This window comes from Ahaetulla prasina, chromosome 17 (assembly GCF_028640845.1).
Source record: "Ahaetulla prasina isolate Xishuangbanna chromosome 17, ASM2864084v1, whole genome shotgun sequence".
NCBI lineage: Eukaryota > Metazoa > Chordata > Lepidosauria > Squamata > Colubridae > Ahaetulla > Ahaetulla prasina.
The window spans coordinates 13288362-13301974 of NC_080555.1; the positions used below are offsets into that span (position 1 = coordinate 13288362).

Consider the following 13613-nt stretch of genomic DNA (forward strand, 5'->3'; position numbering starts at 1 on the left):
CCCCAACCGTTCTTCCTAGGTTTGAGTCCCCAGGCCTTTGATCATCTTAGTTGCTCTTCTCCAAAGTCTCAGTATCTTTTTTTCTAATGTGATCTCCCCGGGACACACAGCCTGTCCCCCACCCCCCAGGTGCCCAGCTCTGCTCACCCACAATGAGCGCCGTGTTCTGGTGCCGGGGGTCGAAGGGGCACAGCCCTTTGCCTTCCTGCAGGACGGGCTGCCCTTTGGCATCGGCCACCAGAGTGAAATTCTCCACGTCCTGGCAAGACAAGAAAAGATGGGGAAGTGAAGGAAAATCTCCCCCAAAGGACAGGGAGGGCAGACCCCACCCTGCCTTCCACAGGCCCCCTCCTCATCTACGCTTACAGAAAGTCCTGGATTTAACAATCATTTGTTTCGGGACCATTCGAAGTTATAAAAGTGGCTTATCGCCAGTTTTCACACTTAATGGCCGTCGCAGCATCCCCGTGGGTCACATGATCAAAATTTGGATGCTTAGCGACGGGCTCATATTCATGATGGTCGCGGTGTCTCCCAGGGTCACGTGATCCCCTTTTGTGACCCTCTGATAAGCAAAGTCAATGGGAGACCCAGTTTCACTTAGCAACCGTGTTACTAACTTAACAACGGCAGTGGTTCATTTAACAACTGTGGCAAAGAAAAGGTCACAGGATGGTGCAAAACTCAGTTAACAACCATCTTGCTTAACAACGGAAATTTTGGCCTCCACTGACGTCATAAGTCGAGGACTGCCTGTATTTTATTTTGTTATTTTATTTTTTTCACAATTAACTTGCAAGACAGCCTAAAGATGGGGGAAGGGGGATGAGGAAGGGGAGGCCCTCGAAATCACACACCGGGACCATCTTGAAACTCGGATCTCCTGATCCAGTGATCACTTCGACCACATGGATCTGGTGACGAACTGCTCTAAGAACAACCCCCCGACTGAAATGACTAATCTGGAGACCGAGGCTGAGAGGCAGCAGGACTCTCGCTTTCTCCTGGGCAGGGAAGTCTCTGCAGAGAATTGTTGGGCTGGCAGTTCAGCGTCTCGGCCCTGGGTGCAAAATCCGAGCTCCCCCACAATCCCAAGTCTTGTCAATGTGCCTCCAGAGGTTGCTACCACATGGTCGTCCCAAGTGGGACAGAAGGGAAACTGTGACCCCCACACCTTCACCCTGCAGCAAAAACCCTTGGCATGCCAGTTGACTGTAGGGGTGAAAATGCTGGCCTAGAAACCAGGCACCGGTGAGTTCTAGTCCTGCTTTAGGCATGAAAGTCAGCTAGGGTGACTTTGGGTCAGTCCCTCTCTCAGTCCAATCCACCTCGCAGGTTGGTTGTTGTGGGGAAAATACGAGGAGGAAGGAATATTAGGTATGCTTGCTGCCTCAAGTTATTTATAAAGTAATAAAGGCAGGATAAAAATCTAATAAATAAAAATAAATAAAAGGCCAGAGGTATGCCACAGAAGTGTGCATTCCTGGCCTGGAACTAACCCTCCTTTCATGCCTTGCTCTCTGCCAAGAATGCAACGAATTTGTGCTCATAATTAGTAATACTGGAAGGAATGCGAGGCCAAGCAACAAAACCACCACCTGATCGTCATTTTTTTTTTTTTTTTTGCATTTCAAAGGTCTCCCATTTGGGAAGACCATGTGTGGGGTAAGAGAGAAGACCCTCCTCCACCACAACAATCCCTCTGCCTTCCACTCAGGATGGGTTCTGTATTTATACGTGGGGGAAAAAATAATAATAATAATAATAATAAAGTGCTTTGTGAGTAATTAGGGACCGATCCATTCCGCTGCTTCCTGGAGACTCACAATGTAGGCACAGGTGGGGCTGAAGGCGTAGGTGCCACAGGTGTACAGATGGGTCTCATTTAGCTGAACCAGGATGCGGATGAAGTTGAAGCATTCCGTCTGCAAAAGGAGAATTGGGAGGGGAGGGCAAGTCAGTTCTCGGTTAAATTTTGCTCAACACACACACACCACACAAAAGACACAGACTGATCAAACTGAGAAGTGAAATGGAAGATCTGATCCCCCCCCATCCCCATTTCCTACCCTCACAGACACAAACACACAAGAAATGTTGCTTAAGAAGCAGAACTGAGCTGGAGGGTAGGAAATGGGGGAGGGGGAATCAGATCTTCCATTTCACTTCTCAGTTTGATCATTTCCTGAATTTATCTTCCCTTTATGTATTGAATACTTTTCTTGGCCGTCTGCAGCCTGAAAGGTTCTTTCCGAACATCTCTGGGGGCCTGAAATCCCCAACCTTAGGTAGCAATTCAGGGGAGGGGAGGGGAGGGGAGATGTACTATGCTAAATGCTTTTTTGAGGCGGGGGGGGGAGGTTTGCAAACCAGTCTACAACTAATCCTCAGCTTACAACTGGTTGCTTAGCAATTGTTCAAAGTTGCAACCTACTTTTAAAAGGGGATTTACTATCTAGATCTGAAATTCTGATGGCCGGGCCCCCCACCCATCCCGTCTGATGACCTCGTTTTATGACAGTTTAGCTGCAGATTGGCACTTCCAGCCACAGCCAACAATAGAAAGCAACAGGTTCATTTACACAACCATGACATTTTGCACCGACAGGGTCACGTGATCACTTTTTAGTATTGTATGTGTTTTCATTGTATTTTATCTTGGCTGTGAACCGCCCTGAGTCCTTCGGGAGAAGGGCAGTATACAAATTAAAATAATATTATTATTATCATTATTATTATTATTATTATTATTATTATCATTATCATTATCATTATTATCATTATTATTATTATTATTATTATATATGAATGTACACTAAATATGTTATTGGACACAAATGTAAAAATAAAACTTAAAAAAAAAAGAACTGCAGCGAGAAAGGTTACAAAACAGGGCAAAGCTCACTTAACAACTCTCTCGCTTAGCAGTGCAAACGTTGGGTCTATTGTGGTCCTATGTCGAAGACTGCCTAGACTTACGTCAGGTGACAGTAACAAGAGCTGGAAGGGACCTTGGAGGTCATCTAGTCCGACCCCCTGCTCATACAGGAGACCTATACTAGATTCGAACCGCCAAACTGCCGACCTTTTTGATTGACAACCTCAGCGTCATAACCACCGAGCCACCTAGTCACCCTGTAGGTGACTTACGACTATAATGGGCAGGGCCGTAACTTGAAGTCTTACTCATGCTTATAAATTTACAACTCAATCTACCAGGTGAACCCAAATAAACAGGTTACTTCAGGACCCGGGTGAAGGTGAAGCCGCAGCTGCCCTCACCTCGTTGCTCTTCTTCTTGAAGACGCACTCCCTCCTCTTCTCCGGGCTGGGACTCCAGGGGATCTGTAGGGGGGGGTGGGAGAGGAGAAGAAGCAGAGCATGAGAAAAAGGGAAAGAAGCAGAGAGCAAAAGCTGGGCAGGCTTTGACTTCCCCATCAGCAAAGCAACATAATAGACAATAGAATTTTTATTGGCCAAGTGTGATTGGACACACAAGGAATTTGTCTTGGTGCAGATGCTCTCGGTGTACATAAAAGAAAAGATACCTTCATCAAGGTCTGGAATGGAATGGAATGGAATAATAGAGTAGAATAGAATAGAATAGAATAGAATAGAATAGAATAGAATAGAATAGAATAGAATAGAATAGAACAGAATTTTTTATTGGCCAAGTGTGATTGGACACACAAGGAATTTGTCTTGGTGCATACGCTCTCAGTGTTCATCAAGGTACAACACTTATGACACTTAGTGATGGTCATAGGGTACAAATTTAACACTTAATGATACAACACTTAATGATAATCATAGGGTACAAATAAGCAATCAGGAAACAATATCAATAAAAATCATAAGGATTACCTTATGTAATATAATATATAATTATATAATTATGAGAGAACTGTGAGCTGAGGGCTTATACAGTATCTGAGGGTTGTTGTTTTTAATATGCCGCACTTCAATGGTTAGATGGCCTAGACCAGGGGTCTCCAACTTTGGCAACTTTAAGACTTGTGGACTTCAACTCCCAGAATTGGGAGAACCCGACAGCCCGCGGAGAACTCTGGGAGTTGAAGTCCACAAGTCTTAAAAGTTGCCACGGTTGGAGACCCCTGGCCTAGACATTGGTATTTTTAACATAGTTTTTAACATTCGTATTTTATTGCGTGTTTTGTTTTAACCTAGGCTAGGGGTGTCAAACTCAAGGCCTGTGGGCCGGATCCGGCCCGTGGGATGCTTAAATCCAGCCCGCGGGGCCAGCCTGGAAATATCAAAGGACCAACCCGCGGTGCCTCTGCTGGGCGAAACAGGCTGCATGAGCAGAGTCCTACTGGAAGCTGGGGAGGATTAAAACGAGGTGCAAGGGGGGACCACATGCAGCGAATAAAATGCTTCAGAAGGCAATTGTCTGTCCTGTCTCCGTTCCTGCCACCCGCCAGCCCGTGGAGAAGAACTACAATGCTGATCCGGCCCTCAAAGAAATCCAGTTTGACACCCCTGATCTAGGCGAAATGTTAATTATATATTGCAAACCCATGTATGATATGCCATGTGCTAAATAAATAAATGAGAGAGCTTGGTCTCGGAGGGTGCTGGATATGGGGGGGATGAACGCCAGGTTTGGGGGTGGGGCTGTTGGTCCAGACAAGGAGCACAATAATGGACGCTAGCTCCAGCTTCATTTCAGGTTACATTAGCAGAACCTTGCAAGCCTGAAAGCATTTAATGGGATACGAGAGTTGGAAGGGACCTTGGAGGTCTTCCAGTCCAACCCGCTGCTCAGAAAGAAAGGAAAAGTCTTTGTCTAGGCCAGGGGTCTCCAACCTTTGTCAACTTTAAGACTTGTGGACTTCAACTCCCAGAGTCCCTCAGCCAGCAAAGCTTTGCTGGCTGAGGGACTCTGGGAGTTGAAGTCCACAAGTCTTAAAGTTGACAAAGGTTGGAGACCCCTGGTCTATGCCTTTTAAGCAGGGGTGAAATCTAAAAATTTTCCCTACTGGTTCTGTGGGCGTGGCTTGGTGGGCATGGCAGGGGAAGGATACTGCAAAATCTCCATTCCCACCCCACTCCTGGGGGAAGGATATTGCAAAATCTCCACTCCCACCCCACTCTGGGGCCAGCCAGAGGTGGCATTTGCCAGTTTTTCCAAACTACTCAAAATTTCCGCTACCGGTTCTCCAGAACCTGTCAGAACCTGCTGGATTTCACCCCTGCTTTTAAGTCTCCGGGACGTGTAGGGAGGGTCCCTTCTGAAATGCATGCATGGCACCTTTCCTTGAGAAAGGCTGCCATGAGGACATTATCAGTGGGACTGACATAGCAGAGATCCTCCTTTCCCTTCAACAAGGTGCCTGCTGCAGGAAAAATGGGGTGATTTTCCAGAGAAACTGGCTGGGAAAGAGACACAGAATGGCGAGTGTTCACGGCTTCTTCATCCCTGATCTCCCCAAAAGTTTTGGAGCGCCCACAACTTCGACTTGCCTTCTGAAGTTGTGGGTGCTCCAACACTGGAAGTTTTCAAGAAGAGACCGGACATCCATTTGTCTGGAATGGTCTAGGCCTAGGGTCTCCTGCTTGAGCAGGGGGCTGGACTAGATGACCTCCAAGGTCCCTTCCAACTGTTATTCTTTTATTCTGTTAAAAGTTTTTTGTTTTTTTTTAGAAAGGAAGCCCATTGATGCACCACTGTTTTCCAACCTCTGCAACTGTTAAGATAGGTGGACTCTAATCCCCACAATTCCCCAGCCAGCTATTCTGGGACTTGAAGTCCACACATTTTCAAGCAGCTCCTGGGCACATACTTTTTCTCTACCAAGTTATATTTGCAAAGTTGGCAGCTCTTAGCCACTTTCCGAAACAGGAAGTCTGCCAGCCTTAGCAGTTCCACTTTGAAGCAAAGAAAAACCTCAAGGTAGCAGAACACACATTTCCGTTTCTAAACGAATGAAAGCAAAACCAGACATGTGCCAGCTCAGAAGCATTGAGGTGAGGCTCCTGGAGAAGGCGGGGGAGGCAGGGACCCCAACCTTTGCTGTCTGCTCAGGGACAGTCACTGGATCTGCCACTGGATAGACTATTTTAATACTGCCCAGAGTTACCCCACAGTAAGACGGGTGGCCAGTACATTTAATAAATAAATAATAAATAGGACTGTTCAGGACTCTCTTTCTCCATCCAGATGTTGGAACAGCAGCTCCTGAAAGACCTCAGTTTGGTCTTTGAACCCGTGGCTGGGAAGGGAGGAATTAAGGAGAAACAAGGCATGTTTATTTATGTGTTTATTTGGATCCCGCCTTTGCTGTTTTTATAAATAATTCGTAGTGGCAAACATGTCTAATACCCTTCCCTCCTATTTTCTCCACAAAAACAACCCTGTGAGGTGGGCTGGGCTGAGAGAGAGAGAGATGGTCTGGCTCAAGGTCATCCAACCGGCTTTCACATCTGGGACTAGAACTCCCAATCTTTCACATCTGGTGGCTTAACCACTAGGTCAGGATCTCCCCTCCTCCCTCCCCTCCTCCAAAGAGGAAACAGGACTCTGAGCAGAAGAGGGAGTCTCCCCGCAGCTTGCATGCCCTTCTGTCTCCCCCTCCCCAAATCCCACCCCCACCCCCCCGCGCTTCCACTCACCTTCCCCTTCAGCCTGATGGGGGGGTTGCTTATATTGAGGGCAAGGATGGCGTCCCTCCCTCCCACGTAGAGAGTTGCACCGTCTGCACTCAAGAGGAAAGTGTCATAGTTGAGGATCCCCTCCTGGCTGAAGGTGCCGACCTCACGGCTGGGGTCCCCTGGAGGAGAAAGGAAGACATATATACAGATTAACAGAGTTGGAAGGGACTTTGTCTAGTCAGGGGTCTGCAAACTTGGCTCTTTTAAGACTTGTGGACTTCAACTCCCAGAGTCCTTCAGCCAGCAAAGCTGGTCTAGTCCAACCCCCTGCCCGAGCAGGAGACCCTACACCCATGATGGCGAGCCTATGGTACCCGTGCCCAAAGTGGCAGCTGAAGCCATGTCACCCAGCACGCGTGGCCTTGCCTCTTTGTCTCCTGGGTTTCTGGCGTGCATGCGTACACGACGATCAACTATCTCCGCGCACAGCAGTGCTGAAACCCAGTATGCGCATGCGCGCCAACCAGCTGATTGTTGGGTGCGCATGTGCACCAGAACCTGGAAGTTCGGCTTTTCTGGAGTGTGTTCCCTTCATGCGCACGGCAGTGCCGAAAACTGGCCTGCACATGTGTGCCAGCCAGCTGATTGTCAAGGGCGCATGTGCGCTAGTACCCGCAAGTTCAGCTTTTCCAGAGCGCTGCCCCGACAAGTGTGTGCCTGCACGCCCGATGTTTCCACGCAGCCTTTTTGGCACTCGGTGCCGAAAAGGTTCACCATCGCTGCCCTACACTATTTCTGACAGAGGGCAGTCCAGTCTCTTCTTGGGAGCTTCCAGGGATGAAGCTCCCACAACTTCTGAAGGCAACTTCTGTTCCATGGGTTGATTGTTCTCACTGTCAAAAAATGTCTCCTTATTTCCAGGTTGAATCTCTCCTTGATCAGTTTCCATCCATTCTTCCTTGTCTGGCCTTTGGGTGCTTTGAAAAACAGATTGACCCCTGGTGGACTTGCAAGAATATTAAGGCTTTTTGGATAAGAATTTGGTGGATTTTACAAAATGTTTTGAAAAAAAAGATAAAGTTCCTGCCGCAATTTTTTTTACTGAGAATTATCACTGTACAGTAATTGAGACTAAACTGATTTTAAATCTAATAACAGCAGCAAGATTACTGATAGGTCAGTATTGGAAGAAAAAAGAAGTGCCGACAATAGAAGAATGGATATTGAAAATTGCTAATCTGGCTGGCAAAAATCTCAGCCTTTTTGAAAGACAATACGCCAAAAAGATATTTAAATGAATGGAAAAAATGGACTGACTATATTCAAAACAGATATCAGACTAAGAGTTATCAGACTGCCTTTGAATGATAGGATGTATTATTTCTGATTGTTTTGGGGGAGGTTAGGAATTGATGAGAATTGTAGGAGTATAATTGTATTAGGAGGGAGAAAATTTTTAGCATATGTTTGTTTTATTTTTAACTATACCTTGTGTTTCTTCCGGGAAGTCAGGGGGGACGGGAGTTTGTGAAGGGTGGGGGGAGGGGGGGGAAAGGGGGGGAAAGTTTGTAAAACTTTTTCAATAAAAAAAAAGAAAAAAGAAAAACAGATTGACCCCCTCCTCTCTGTGGCAACCCCACCCCCAAATATCGGAAAACTGCTATCCTGTCTCCCCTGGTCCTTCTCTTCACCAGACTAGCCAGGCCCAGTTCCTGCAACCGTTCTTCATATGTTTTAGCCTCCAGTCCCCTCATCATCCTGGTTGCTCTTCTCTGCACTTTTTCTAGAGTCTCAACGTCCTTTTTATAGCGTGGTGGAAGGCATCTTTGGAGCAGGCAGGCAAATGTGGGGGCCATCAACCCTCCCCCCCTAAGAGGCAGCCTGCTTTGTGCAACTTGGCCGGTTCAGGACATTTTGAGCAAGACGTGGGAGCCTCTTTCTTCTCTTACAAAATCTGGGGTTCCTGGTTCCCCCATTTTGGGGCGTCCCCCTTCATATGGCACCTGGTGTCTTGCTCAGCCAGATGTTAAACAGCTGCCAAATTTTCCGGCAGCTTTAGGAGAAAAACATCAGGAATCTCAATCCACCATGAGAGGGGGCAGACTGGAGCCTCTCAAGGTGAAAAAGTGGAATTCCAGGCTTAGAAAGCTGCCAGCAGCCAAGAGAGAGGAATGAAGAAAATAACCCCCAAACAAAGGCTAAAAAAAGTGTGTGTGTGCGCGCACATGTAAGACACAAGCAAGCACTTGCTCCAAAGAAAAAAGTCCCCCAACCAGAATAACAAAGAGGGATATTTCCTGAGTTTTTCTCGTAAGGTCAAACCTCTGGCTACTTTGAGATGGCTAAAATTCCCAGAATTCCCCAGCCGGCGCTGATGACCCATAGACCCCCTTCATCCCAGACACTTCAACCTCCTGTGTGAAGGATTTTCTTTCATCACAGCATTTAGACCAGGGGTGTCCAATCGTGGGAACTTTTAGGACTTCAACTCCCAGAATTCCCCAGCCGCTCTGCCACCCGGAAGAGTCCCATGGCAAGATGGGAAGCAAATAAATTTAACAATGAAAGAAACATGATTGATCAACTCAATATACAAACCATGCCAAAACCCGTATGGGGCTCAAAAACCCCTTTCTTCTTCCATCAGTAAACAAAATAATCAGGCCCCAGGGTGGGTTTAACCTCTCAGCCAAGACCCCTAGTCATCATCACACCGCCAGCCAGATGTTCAAATTGGAATTGGTATTTTTATCCACTATCAAGTCTTTCCCAAGGACCTGGGATAGGCAGATATAGAACACCAAATACAGTTGGAAGGGATCTTGGAGGTCTTCTAGTCTGACCCCCTGCTCAAGCAAGAGACCCTATCCTAATTCCAGACAAATGTTGGTGTTTGATGGCGTTAAAGGTCTCGTCGCAGGACCTAAGCTGTTCCTAGGGAAGCCGGCTTTTGCAATTGACTGATGGGGATTTTGTCAATATAATTATTATTATTTTAAAGTCTCACTTATTTTGGCCGTGTCATGTGGGGAAATCCACTGGAGAAAGAAATTCTGACTATGGTTAGTGGTAAAACCAGGCTGACGAAGAACACGATGGCTGGACACTCTCAAAGCTGGCCTGGCCAGAGCAGAGAAGGACCGGAAGGAGCAGCGCAAGAGGGGGAGGGTCCTGGCCCAGAGAATCGCCAAGAGCCGGACTCAGCTGGACGGGCGACATCCTTATTTTGAATGTCACATTCACTTCATGACTGCCACAAAAAAGGCTGTAAAATACAGTGTTCCAGTTACAACAGTTCATTTAGTGACCCTTCAAAGTTACAACAGCACTGAAAAAAGTGACTTACGACCGCGTTTCACACTTACGACCCTGGCAGCATCCCCCATGGTCGGTCACGTGATCAAAATTCAGGCGCTTAGCAACTAACTGACTCGTCTTTATGACGGTCGCAGCGTCCAGGGTGTGTGTGTGTCACGTGATCCCCTTTTTCAACCTTCTGATAAGCAGAGTCGATGCGGAAGCCAGATTCACGTGTTCCTCACTTAACAACTCCAGTGATTCACTTAACAACTGTGGCAAGAAAGGTTGTAGAGTGGGACAAGACTCAACTTTACAAACATCTCACTTACAGCAACACAAATTTTGGGCTCCATTCCGTAACTCGAGGGCTACTTGCACTTCAGAGTCGAGGCACAGAATTTTTCCCACTGGATGTACCGGCTTTGTTCTTTTTTTCCTGGCCAGCAAATGAAGGAGACGAGCAAAGGAGAGCTCGGTCACCCGCTTGTCACCCTCTGCTTAGAGGAAAGAGCAGAAGGGACCCTGCCTGCATCTTGTCTTGAAGGGCAGGAAGCCAAGGAGAAGAAAACGAGGGGGAATCGCCCCTTAACTGCTCCAGCCCAGGAAGGAAGCAGAGTTGACTTGGCAGGTCCTTTTAAAGCCAGAGAGCCTTTTAAAGCCAGCTCCTATAATTAACTGGCTGCCTCTCAACGGCAACTCAGCCTAAATTCCTTGCTTTTATCGCCTGCCCGCCCTTTGCAAGCTTCACGGAAGATGCCGGCAATTAACCCGGAGAGGTGGCCCTTCTCTCCTTCCCCTCACTTACTCGGGGACCCTGGGCGGTGCCAAAGCTGGCAGGCAGCAGGGCCAACCTTGGGGTGGCACCAAAGGGAGCTGGATTTCAAATCTCCTGCAAGCGGCTGGATTAATTAATTTCCATTTTAACACAAGGAATCCATGACTGGGGGCAAAGCAGTGTTGTGAGGCGGATTCTTCTCATCAGTTTTAATTTCTGCAAACATTGCCTGGATTTTGAGTTTAAGCAGCGGTGATGCCAGTGGACGGCAAAAAGAGGCGACTCAGAGCCTCCCCCTTTATGGGCCTTTCTCCATTATCTTGGAGGGGCACCACGACCTGCATGGATTGGGCAGGGGGTCAGGAGAGGGATCCGTGCATCCGTGCCAGGAAAGTTTTCAGCAGACGGACGGCACTTCTCCGTGGCACTAGGGAAAGCTCCTCCCTCATGGGCTGGATGAGGGCAATGGGATAAGGGCTTCTAAGCCACGTCTGCCCCACAGTTAGGAGCCCTAGGGCAGGCAGCGATCCTTTAGAGCAGGGGTCTCCAACCTTGGCAACTTTAAGACTTGTGGGCTCCAACTCCCAGAGTTCCTCAGTCGGCAAAGCTGGCTGAGAAACTCTGGAGTTGAAGTCTTCAACTCTGGGAGTTGAAGTCTTAAAGTTGCCAAGGCTGGAGACCCCTGCTTTAGAGAGAGGAGCGGCATGTAGGAGCAAGCTGAGGAGATGGGTGAAGAGACGCTGCCCAGGGAGTATCAGATAAGAGACAGCTGAGCCCACAGCTGCAAAATGGACGGAAGAAAAGGCTAAGAAATAAAAGAATAAATAAAAGAACTCAGGCTATAAATGAGAGGGTGGGAGATTTGTCCTTTCAGACTCGCAAGATTCTGCTCATGTTGCCTTACAATGGGGTAGAATTAGCTCCTCTGGTTGTGTTTCCTCGCTGGCCTACTTGGCAAGGCTGCATATCCCCCTGGGGTCCCCTGGCACGTTGGCAAAACCGTACCTTGAGGGCCTTTTGAAAAGAGTGTCAAGGTGGGGCCAATTTTGTCTCCGCAGGGATGATGTTCCACAGGGAGGGAGCCACTACCGAGAAGGCCCTTCTTCTGGGTCCCTCTAGGTCAGCGGTTCTCAACCTGTGGGTTGCGACCCCACTGGGGGTCGAATGACGATTTGCCGGGGGTCGCTTAAGACCATCGGAAATATGGGAAGTATACTTGCGAGTTGAAGAATCGCGCTCCAATGGTTGACTCCACAAGCCAGCTGCAGGCTCTTCAAACCGCTAGCCGAATTCGGCTTCAGGCGCAATGAATTAAAAAAGAGAGAAATCTTTGCTCTGATGTCTCCCTCTCAAGCCAGCTGCAATCACTCCCAATCGCTAGCCTAATCTGGCTTCAGGCGTGATAAACTTAATAGGGGAGGAGTCTCTGCTTTAATGCCTCCGTCCTCAAGGCAATCGCAAGCAGTTCAGATCGCTAGCCAATACGGCTTCAGGCGCCATAAATTGAAAACAAAAATAATTTTACGGTTGGGGTCACCACATCGTGGGGAATTGTATTAACGGGGTCGCAGCACTATAAAAGTTGAGAACCACTGCTCTAGGTGGACCTCCTTAGGGGAGGAGACCCTCTACCTCGTTGCTCTGGTGGGAACAAATGGTCCTTCAAGTAACTGTGTCTTGAGCCATGGAGGGCTTTGAAGGGGACAATCAGCATGTAGAAATGCCACGTAAATGCTGGAAATAAAAGCAACAGCTTCTGAAAAATTGGGTCTCTGATTCAAGAGTTGGGGGAACTCTGGGAGTTGAAGTCATTAAGTCTTAAAAGTTGCCAAGGTTGGAGACCCCTGGTCTAAATATCCTACCGGCTTTAAATCTGGTTCCAGGTTTCCTGAGAGAAACAGCAAGTGCTAACTGGAGCCCAGGTGCCTTTCATTCAATATTGCTGATTTTTGGCATATTCTGTATTGATTCACTCCAATTAGATACGCCTGGATTAACAGAGTTTATGCTACAGTTTACAAAACAACAACAACAAACATCCACATCAGTAAAGAGGTGGATAAATATCAATAAATAAAAACAACCCGTAGCTAATCAAAGTCACAACACTACAGGGATAAGTTATAACAACGATAATGAATAATGAATAAAAGAGAGGAAGCGATTCAAAGGGAAATGATTTAAGGAGGGGAGAACCTGCCCAAATTCCAGGGGGGCTGGAGAGGGTCCGAGACACAAGAGCTCCCGGCCTCTCTTCCTTTTCCCTAGCTGTGGAGACATTACATCCTCGACATAACCATTCGTTTAGTGGCTGTTCAAAGTTATGACGACTATGGGAAAAGTGACTTGTGACCAATCCTCGCATTTATGACCATTGCAGCATATTCTACAGCAGAGTTCCCCAACCTTTTTGGCTTTGCAGATGGGGGGGAAGGGCTGGCTTTGCACAAATGGAGTACACACACACATGCTCGCAGGCTGCTTGTGGGAGTGGGGACGTGTGCGCACCATACAGACGCTCGCCTGCCACTTCCACAGCCCGGTTCTGAAAGGCTGAAGGCCCAGTAGAGGGCCACGGCCTGGGGGTTGGGGGTTGGGGGGCCCTGTCCTACAGTAACAAGGTCAAAATTTGGGCACTTGGCAACCAACCATTTGAAACCATCCCTCTCGAAGTCTGACAAGCAAAGTCACTGTGGGAAGCCGGATTCATTTAATGAACCCATGATTCACTTAATAACTGCACTGGTTTGCCTACCAACCATGGCAAACTCTCTGCAACCGCCTTACTTAGCAATCTTGGTCCCAGTTCTGGCCATTATTTAATTCTTATAATTAAACACAACTTATTCAACCTTCTGACAAGAAAAGTCAACCGGACAAGCCAGATTCACTTAACAACTGCAATGATTCACTTAGCAACAAGATC

At 47.6% G+C, this 13613-nt stretch overlaps 1 protein-coding gene across 8 annotated transcripts in view; it reads right to left on the minus strand.

Annotated features, from left to right (window-relative positions):
* The window catches only part of SEMA4A (semaphorin 4A), a 66201-nt gene that overhangs the window by 14167 nt on the left and 38421 nt on the right, over nucleotides 1-13613 (minus strand). For all 8 annotated transcript variants that reach the window (XM_058160559.1, XM_058160553.1, XM_058160560.1 and 5 more), the window contains 4 exons: nucleotides 6634-6791; nucleotides 3283-3345; nucleotides 1827-1925; nucleotides 148-259 (listed from right to left, as the gene is read on the minus strand). In XM_058160559.1, the coding sequence (XP_058016542.1) occupies nucleotides 148-259; nucleotides 1827-1925; nucleotides 3283-3345; nucleotides 6634-6791 (432 nt within the window). The remainder of the gene's footprint in view (nucleotides 1-147; nucleotides 260-1826; nucleotides 1926-3282; nucleotides 3346-6633; nucleotides 6792-13613) is intronic.